The following is a 10,726-nucleotide window of genomic DNA, read 5'->3' as shown; positions in this document are numbered from 1 at the left end:
TTTAAATTCAGATACCGGCTGTGAATCAACGGTATGCTCGCAATTGTGCTCTGTGGTTGTCATTGCCCCGATTTTTACATTGAGGACATGCCATTACTCTAAGTTGATCAAGATTTACATCTTTTCGATGAAGAAGAAGACGACGCTCATCCTTCAGGATTACCGGGTCTCATCCTTTTTGTTCTTTTCCAAGGGTTTCCGAGAAATCTGTCCTTTGTTCATATTTTGATTTAGTAATTTAATCAGCTTGAACGTCCTTTAATGACCTTAGATGTTAATAGGACGTTAAACAAAATTAAACCAAACCAAGTGAACCAAACCTCATCAGCTTGAGTTCGAATTATGGTTTTGTTTATCACTTCGGACTTCTCTTGCTGTTTTTGGTAACCAAAAAACAATGAAAATAAACGCCTGGAAATGCTTATATTACACCGTTTATGTGAAAATCCTGTTATCTGTTTGATCAATACAAAGTGTTCACCACTTAATATCAAATTTTGTAATATTTTGAGACAATGGGAGGGTGCATAACGAGGGCAATGGATGACAGCTCAGAACGACAGTCGAAATGTTGGCTGCGCAAAACAAGGTGCGTGTACGGCAGGTTTCCGCCGCTGCGTCTATTTATTGGGTTTTATTTTCCAGAGTGGCTGCGTCTGAATGGTCGCCATGATGTTCACATGTAACACTGATTCTGGTGGATGTTTGAGTTGTTGACTGATGTTTTTGTAGAAATGTGTGTGAGAAAAGAAATGTTATAAATTTCATATGTTTTTGTTATTGACTTTCTGCATTTCACAATAAATGCTGTATTAGGGTCATCCCATGGGTATAAGTGTCACCCAAGGCGAGTTAGAACGAATTTGTCTGATTTTAAAAATGATATTTTCCGCATGGATAGCTTCTACTTTAATATTTCGGTCTGCATTTCCGCTAATGACATTTTGTTAATTGACACATGCTTGATAAAGTTTGAAATTTTGTATTTCTTGTATTTAACTAGACCAGTTGGTTTTAACATCAGCAATGCATTTTTAGAGATATATACTTAATCTGATATCTCATATTTTTTTTTTATGAAAGGGGAATTAAACATTTTTCTAAATATGAGTAATAGACCTTTTTTATTTCTTCTATCGTTAACATTTGATATCATCCTCCGGCGACGGTTTTACGAACGTTTCAAAACTTCAAAAACTAATTAAAAGTTAATGGAAAATTTCTTTCACTTAACAAGTTTCCTAACGTAACCTCTTATAACACTTTTATATGGAAAAAAACTGAATCAATGCTCGTGCATGGTGGGCTGAACTTTAATAGAAACAATCATCAGTAACACTGCACAAACCGTGCACAATAAACGTCTGTCTGGGAATTGCATATAACGAGGAATAATATAACGGACTTTGATTCAGCATCAATATCATCACCATCATCGTCACCATCATTGTCATCAAGATATGGGAATATGTCTCAATTGTTCTTCGAAGACGCTCGTAACATTTCTTTCATCTCGTACAATTGGAAATGTATGTTTGTGACCAGTTTCTCCAGGTTTTCCAGTCTCTGATTCACATGGAGGTTTTCCTCCTTGAGAGAAGTAACTATGTCATTCACCTCGCCCACGCCTTTAGAAACCTCCACCGTTCCGATTGCACACTCGCGTAGATGAGACTTGATGAGGTGGGATTGGTTCATTTTCCTGATGGCGTCCAATAATTTCCGGCGATGACGTAGAATATACCTATGATTCAAAGCGTAACCCCGCTTTCGTAACCGCCACACAATGAAAGACTGTTTTACAACATCCGCCGCCGCGTGCCGCTTTAGTTTATCCATATGAATTTGCTGAACGAACGTATGAACGTATCGTTCAGGTCTCGTTTGTTCTAGTTTTCGGGCGAGAACTGCGACGCAAAGTGCCATTATACCGACTCCCATTAGTCCTGTTTGTATTGCTATAACTCTACCACAAATACTTTGTGGTGTGACGTCACCGTATCCTAAAGTGAGAAAGGTCACGGCCGTTAGCCACAACGCTTGTGCGTAGTGATCCTTCCCGTCCGCAGGGTTCGTGTGGTACTCACAGACTCTTAGCGACCAGCTGTTTATCAGCAACGTTGTCACCAAAATAGCCGAGAGACACGTGCCTGGTCGCGTCGTCATCAACGCCTTAAACACAAACTGGGCGTTGATGTTGACTTTACTAAGAGTCCCAAGGCTCTGAACTGTCGTGTCCTTGAAGAGGTCGCTGTGGACCACTAGGAATCTTCCGAGTATGTATAATCTAAGGAACATTAAAATGGCTAAAATGGAATTGAGCGGCACATACCGCGTGTTGAATTCGGCTCGTTCCGCCTCAAACTCAACAACAGTCATCGGAATTTTTATATCACCGAATGGAAATGGATGGAAGAAGCATACGATTGCCTCGGCGATCATTTTTAACACAGTACTATACGTGATGACGAGTTGCCAGTTGTCCAGGCCCGCACTTACGATCTTCAGCTGTATGCCAATAAGATTATAGGCAACTACGGACAACACTAGTAGCACACTAGTAACGGTAGTTATCGCGCGCATCGTGATAGATATGGCGTCCAAAGGGGAGACAATCCCTGCAAATTGAAGTTCCGTGTCGATCACTATTATAACGACACCAGTAATGCTTAATATAAACGACAAGTCGACCACCATGGACCGCTTACCGATTAGCTCTTTGCGTCTGCGCAATCTGTGTCCAAGATGTTGTTTGATTTGCGGGGACTTCATTCCGGAACTCATGGTGATTTTGTCTTCTTCTATTAGATGATCTGTGCTGACGTAACGAGCGTAATATCCATCACTTTTAACTAGCGGAATGCCTGGACCTTCCATCACTCGACACAAACACACTGGGATCTACAACACACAAAAAGGTTCAGAGGTGTGAAACATTCAGGATGTAGACGTGTCATGGTTAAAATTGAAATTACACTATATGTTTGTCGGTAAATAGTACTACATTGGCACTACTAACCATTTACCTCATTAAAAACAAGTCGGCTGTAAACCTATATAGACACAGATTCCACCACAAACAGATGATGCTGCAATTTTCTTTCTACCATTATCTTTATATTCTAATATTTTATCCTTTTGCATGATGAAGAATACCATTAACTGACTTCAGCTCACAAATAATAAACCCGAAGATGAAAGCCTCGCTATTTAAAATATGGGTTAGGAATGTATTTCAAACAAAGAGCGACTGCTTTCTTTTTCAAAGGTTTAATCACTACCAGGTATATGTAATGTACATGCGCATTTTGAACTTTAACTTTGAAAAAATAATCAATAGATATTCATCTCTACATCAGACGAATGCAGCATATCACTAAACAACCTTTCTCTTAGGCTGCACACGTTAACATATTGTTTAACCTGCATGCAGATGCAATACACAGTCTCCCACACCGTGTTTCATTGTACATAAATAATAAAAAGGGAACGACCTAACTGAAATATACACAGAGTTTGATAATCAGTTTGATGTCGTGTGTGAAGATGCGTTATAAAAGATGGCTCATCGACTACAACGTAAAGGTAAAAACGCAAGGTCGGTCGATCTAGGCAGTCAAATTGGACCGATGATACCAGCAAATACAGTCGAGAAGATATATTACACGAGTAACATCGGTTCATTTTGTGATCAAAATAGTGTTTTAATATTTTATGCATTGTCCTTCATACTTCATTTTGTAAAACTATACTGAACGTACACAATCGTTTCAGTATGCTTACAAAATCTTGCAATCGCATCCCAATGGCGGTATGTTTCAAACACTTTATATTAATACAGACGTTTACCACCACTACAACTATGCGCAAGTCACATACTGCTTTGAACTCCTTTAGCAATATGTGCAACGGGAAGTTAACCGGAAATGAACTGTAATGCCTGGAGTGTATATTCATCAAAACACACTCCTTCATGGAAAATAGCGAGGGTGGCAGGAGTATAGTTTGAATATTGCTCAGGAATGTTTGATTTGGAAGGCCGGTATAAGGTGAACTCCGAACAGACATTTTCTTTCCAATCAAAGACGCTGCAAGTGAAAGAAGACCTTTCGGAGTAGCAGACTGACCGGCCAGTCACTGTTGCTGACGGCTGTCTAACTCACCCTTGTGACGGAAGCTGCAGACGTGCCGTAGGATAGAGTCTGGACGTATTTTTGAATTTATACTCACCTTGTCATAGAGTGACACGTACGTTAATAATATAGGTCAAGGTAGGGCGATCTATTGATTTCAGAAATCAAGATGTTCCAAAAACTGGAAAAACAACCTATTTACATTAATGTAAAATTAATTTCTTTTAGCCCTTTTTAAACTGCTTTCGTTAACTTTTTGTAAGGCATACAGTGTATCAGTATTGAGGATTTGTTTTGTTTTTCATGAATAATGATCAGCTTTGGAAATTTAAGTCAACAAACACAAATTGCATTAAAGTAAACAAATAATCTGTCCGATGCAAATTTGTTTTCTCTGCCATTGGCTCCTGTGAGCATGTTGACAGAAGATAAATCATGACAAACTCCCCTCAGATGATGTAATTACAAGTTGTTGATAAGCGATTACAGATCTATCTAGCGAGGGCAAATTGATTCGTCCATTGCTGACATTGTGCTTTTGGTTGCTATTAATCTTTCATTATTCCTCGCACAGTCCAGTAAATTGGTAATGTACAAATCACGAAACGTTCCGAAAATAAACGAAAAGAAAAACACAAACTATCAGCACAATAACAAGAAACGAAACGCAAGACTAATTGTTTGTGTGCATACTTTAGTACAGATGTTGCCTACTCGAATCAAGCACTCATGCTTAAACTTAACATGAATGAGTAAAATAATACTTTCATGAGATGTGAATTATAGATTACCACCAAAGTCGGTCAACACGGATATTTTTCTAGACAGACTAAGTGAATCACAAGGCTAGAATACATATTTCGCTTTTGATTTGTGGTCATTTCTGAATCAGTCTAAAAGATATGAAGACTGTTCCCGTATAGAAGATTATATTTGTAGGGTGGGTGTTGTCAATGTTATTAATACCGACCGCGGGACATAACTTACAGTTACCTACAACTAAATCATTCCATACTCTTTAACATCGATTATATTGTTGTTACGTAAACATGTTCCTAGCTAGCTCATATGTCGACTTTACCTATTGTAAACGTACTTATTTTGGCCCTTCAAATTTTAGCCCGTAACAAATTTTTAACAGAATAATGCAATGATGAATTGGCGAAATCACAAAATAAGAAACAGAAGACAATATACATAGAAAGTTCATTTGACACAATGATAATTAAGCGCAATACTTTAAGCGCGTAAAATTCTAAAATAGGATTACCGCTAAAATGTGTAAGTATACAATACCACGAGTCGTCCTGACAAATGTGCATGAGAACTTCGAGTGAAATATTACACTAGTTTTACCTGTGACTGACGACATGAAACGCTCGAAGGGCACAGACTCTATAGTAACTGGTTTCACGTGTCTTGAGTTTTCTCACCTGTAATTTTGAGAATTATATCCCCTTTGAGATGTTCCATGAGAACGGGACCTCCTTCAAAGTAACAAACAACGTGTACTTGTACGGAACCACTAGTTAAGTAATGGTACAGTATCATGACAGCGTGGACCAGGAACTTTAACTAAAGATTCGTAACATCGTCTATTCACGTCTAATGCTTGCATGAGACAGGAACCAACTTTACTGGCTACCGGCCATGTGGGGTAGGAACTAGCTATAAACTGGTTACACGTGTAATCACATGTAATGCTCGAATGAAACAGGAACTTACTTCACTGGTTACCAGCAGTCTGGGGCAGGAACTAACTATGAACTGGTTACACGTGTAATCACGTGTAATGTGCGCATGAAACAGGAACTTACTTTACTGGTTACCAGCAGTCTGGGGCAGGAACTAACTATACACTGGTTACACGTCTCATGCTAGAATGAAACAGGAACTTACTTTACTGGTTACCAGCAGACTGAGGCAGGAACTTACTATGAACTGGTTACACGTGTAATCACGTGTAATGCTCGCATGAAACAGGAACTTACTTTACTGGTTACCGACAGTGTGGGGCGGGAACTAACTATATACTGGTAACACGTGTAATCACGTGTAAAGCTAGCATGACACAGGAACCAACTTTACTGGTTATCGGCAGTGTGGGGTAGGAACTAACTATAAGCTGGTAACACGTGTAATCACGTGAAATGATCGCATGACACAGGAACCAACTTTACTGGTCACTGACTACGTATCCCAGGAACTAGCCATACATTGGAAGCCACGTATAATCACGTGTAATGCTCGCATGCACGAGACAGGAATTAGCTTTACTTGATACTATTTTAACCAAGTGCATCAAAGTGTTACATTCGAAGGGGATAATGACAAAGAGATTGCTTGTAAATGTCATCACAAAAACAGAGGTGTTAGCCTGAAATAACTTTACTGGTACATGTAGCTTAACACCTTTAACGCTGGTGTCTGACAGTCGTTTCTATCAAACCACGACATTTTACAGAGCGTATTGTCTCCTTGTGTTTACGTCAACAGTAAACAATTCATATTCTGAAACGAAGGCATGTCTTCATAAAGACAAGCTATTTGTTTACACCAAGCCTTGAACGTGACCAATTTCGTAATATGTGTTAATAGCGTGTAATATGGAATGCGTTTATAAACCATCCTGCCCTTGACCTTTTACATTTGTCTGTGATATAGTAGAACTGTGACGTTCTGACGAGTGGATACTGAAGAACAATGGTATCGAGTGGATACTGAAGAACAATGGTATCCAGGGAATAGAATAAATAAAGTAGATAAATCAGACTCGTCTGATCCAAAATAGTATCTCGAAAAAGACGCCTTCTAGATATTGAAGTACAGACTGATCAACTTAGCCACCTACCTGTACTCGCCAGTAACCCACTGGTATTCCAAGACAAGAAAGCAAGAAAGGACGCCATTATTCTCGTGAAAATCTCGTTGAATATATACTAGATGCAGAATATGTCACGTTGCATGTGTTTAGTGCTAACGTGTTTTAAGACTACAATATACGATAACATCGGCTGTAAATAAAAGCATGTTTGTATGTGACAGTGAAAGGCATTTCATTGCCTGGTTCAAAGGGAATGGAGAATAATATACAGAAATGAATACAAAAATGTTTTTGTTGTGTAATATTAGAGTTTTGTGTTGTTTAACACTGGTTTGGTTTAATACAACCCGAGAATACGGACGACATCCTTTTCAATTTTAAAAGAATGGCATGAATCATTTAACCAGAATTCGCTATTGATATATACATGTATACCTAGCAATTTCAATTAATAAAATACTGATAATTAATGAAATTAATTCGAGGTTCTTATATACCGCTTTATTACAACCTCGTTCGTTGGTCGCTCATAGCGGTTCACAAATTAGCATCCGTGATCAAACACATTGCAATTTGAGCAAGAACATCAAGTTAGAATTGAAACAAAAATCCTTCTGAACAATTAAATTTCTCCGTATTACATTACATATTTACATTATTTCAAGTGCTAGGGACTCATCTTACAAAACAGTAGTATGTACAACGTTTGTCGTATAGGGCCTTAATAACGAACCTTTTTTCGGTTTATTGGATTTGATCTAACAACGTACAGGTACTTACAATTACGTTATTATGATTGATACGCATATCAAATATCAATAAATTGCATCAAACCCGTTTTTATGATTATTTTTAAAATTTAAATTTGCTTCATAAAGAATTATATCAGCGTTATTGATTAGTATATATTGAGAACAATTGTAAACTGCTTCACATGTCGGAATGCGTGCATGTATACATTAGCCAATAAAAACGTTGAGAAATTATTTTTCGCCCCATCGCCCCAGGGAAGTTCTCTTCACCGCTGAACTTCATTAAAGACCAGCTGTGGCACTTCGTCATCATCAATAATCACACTGCATGCTTCCGACATATTCTCGAATATGAAGTGAAATTAAAGGAGTTTAATGTGCCAAATTATCAACGAAAGATGTTGGACATGGACGTAACAGTCCCACTAGCGAGCACGTACCAACCTTAAACTTCAGGTTTCGTGGGATTCAGTTTGAATATCGTCCCCAGGGGATTCGACGCAACAGCACTTGGAAATACGAGATGTGGAAAATGGCGCCCTGGCTTCACCCATTCGATCTTATTATTGGTAAATTTTCTGCCAGGCACGTTCTGTGTCGATACATTTATTAGGGACTGGTCAGGCGAACATCCCATCAGCTGAACACACGGACAGTGTCGATTTTCATCCGAATTGTCATTAACGCTTTCGAAATGGTACATCTCGTGGGGTCAATTTCTGTTAGTGGAAGACGACCAATCACCAGCAGCAAAGAAATAACCACTTACGTCTACCGTTAACGACGTTCATAGTTTACAAAGGTAATTTTTTGGAAATATCCTCCGGGACACGATGATATTCTTGGCTAATGAGTCTTATTTTCATAAGAAATTACTTAATAATTTAAGCTAAGTAATTGAGCAATTTCAATAAATAACTTCTTATAAACTCTTAATATAAACAAATTTTATAGCTGCAATGACGTCACAATACTGTGATCACGTGTTCTAAATACAAACATACCTCATCCATATAAAGGCATTTATGATTACGTTTGATTATTCACATAGTGTGAAATGTTAATATTTTCCCTCGTGCGATATTTTGTTATATATATTTAAACATAAATTTTCGTCACATTGAAAAAAGTAGTTTCCGATTGCTTTAAATCTATATTTGTCGTATTCGAAGCAAAACTATTATATCAAAAAGGATTTTATTAAATTAGCATAAAGTTTTGAGTAAAATACAAATTATACTGTCCTGAACTCGGCGGGTACGGAATATTCTACATATTTTTATGCATGTGGTACTTTTGTGATAAACCGATGTCAATTTCACACAGAAATCGATTTCTATACCGACAACACTCGAGTGAACAGGAAGTAAATTTAGAAATAGCGTTAGTCTTCATGGTTTACTAGTTTTGACAGTTTCTAGTTGAAACAGAATCGTATAATGAATAGCCATACTGTATTAATTGCTTTTCAGTTAAAGCTATTACCTATATTCGTAGGGGCGTATCCGACACCCGAATGCGCTTACAAATCGATAAGGTAGTTTGTACTATTGACGTGGTCAGTCCGAACATAATGACCTCTCCCCTGTTCTCCCTTGTGTGCACTCTTCGTTGTAACAGAATGGTCAGACCATTTCAATTACATCGAAAGTTTACGACATGCTATTGAGTACGGCATTTGAACGAAGATGTTGTCCATTGTGTACGCTAGCATAGAAAATGCATGAGTTTGGTTTGACATCACAATATATATGAATGCGTTGGGATAACGCTATTCTCATATGGCCAGATACAGGGATATTCCACTCACTTAATTACTTCACCAGCATGCCAAGTGTATAACAACACGAACAGTTACAGTGTGAAGTGTTATTATAGACATCTAGTACCGACATTTGGTCAAAATTATAGTCATATTAGGACTGCATGCTGCCTAAGATTCAATGTGACATACGATTACACCGAAGTGTCGACAAAACCTCTTATTATCCTTTTAATTTTTTCAATTGCCTCTATGTATGTCCTGGTTTGATCGATTTCGAGTTCAAATTATGGTGGAGGGGTAAGTGTCTTCTGCTTCATGAATGGTATCCGCCATGTTAATCTAGGTAAAAAACATTAAATCAATTAATTCTGCCTTGCATGAAAAAATATCAAAACAAATCGGCTAAAAGAGGGATACAGTTTGGTTTGTCGTGCTTTTCAGTAAATATGCTCAAAATAATTTTCAACAAGATATTTCTCTCGCTGTTCGCCTTTCTTGATAAAGAAAGCACTCATAATCAGAGAACGAAGGCGTTCCTTTACTAAGAGGTTTCTAAAATGTTGGCAACATTTTTTACTATTTAGATGTGATGAAACGATTTTGCTTTTTCATCCAGTAACAAATAAATTCTGAACTTCACAGGTTCAAGAGAGTTCTAAAGAAACGTGTAAGTATTAAAATGAAAAGGATAGTTCGAGACTTTCATTCAGCACACATTCTGAAATATATAGCTGTATTGATACTCCAGCAGAAACGTTGACTCTATATGTGCTGTTCATTTAAGGACATGCTTCATGTAAGAGGTATGGTTGTCATTGTTTTTATTAATTTTACAGGTGGAGACCAGGGAAAAGTTGAGAACCCATATATTTGTAAGTAGAGACACCCTGTTCACAAAAAAAGGAAAAGTCTTGGTTATGTTATAGCCGAGCTAGAAATAATTTGGCGTATCAAAACGAAATTAAATTACTTCGTAGTAAAATAGTTATTGCATTTTAACATATGTTCAAAGGAAATACATAAAATGCAAAATCTGCGAAAACACATCTGGTTATTGTAAACCCACATGATACATGTAATACTGTACATACATAGGTCATTTCTGGCAAATCTTTCTAAACGGTAACTTGAACAGTTTACTTTCCCTGTTTAAAATGTTCCTATTGAAGGCATATTTGTCATAAAAAGAAACCGGCTATAGCTTCAAAAACCAGCAAAATTTTAATCTCTCTGGGAGCTGTAGCGAAAAAAA

At 37.6% G+C, this 10,726-nt stretch overlaps 1 protein-coding gene across 6 annotated transcripts in view; it reads right to left on the bottom strand.

The window, feature by feature from the left end:
* Positions 1-1,297: 1,297 nt before the first annotated feature.
* Positions 1,298-10,726, bottom strand: part of LOC110443767 (small conductance calcium-activated potassium channel protein 3-like) — a 96,889-nt gene continuing 87,460 nt past the window's right edge. For all 6 annotated transcript variants that reach the window (XM_021488164.1, XM_021488169.1, XM_021488167.1 and 3 more), the window contains one exon: positions 1,298-2,901. In XM_021488164.1, coding sequence (XP_021343839.1) covers positions 1,474-2,877 — 1,404 coding nt within the window. In that variant the 5' untranslated portion in view covers positions 2,878-2,901 and the 3' untranslated portion in view covers positions 1,298-1,473. The remainder of the gene's footprint in view (positions 2,902-10,726) is intronic.

This window comes from Mizuhopecten yessoensis, unplaced genomic scaffold, assembly GCF_002113885.1.
Source record: "Mizuhopecten yessoensis strain PY_sf001 unplaced genomic scaffold, ASM211388v2 scaffold716359, whole genome shotgun sequence".
Taxonomy (NCBI): Eukaryota; Metazoa; Mollusca; class Bivalvia; order Pectinida; family Pectinidae; genus Mizuhopecten; species Mizuhopecten yessoensis.
The sequence above is the reverse complement of the archived record's forward strand: the minus strand, read 5'-3'. Positions and strand labels throughout refer to the sequence as shown.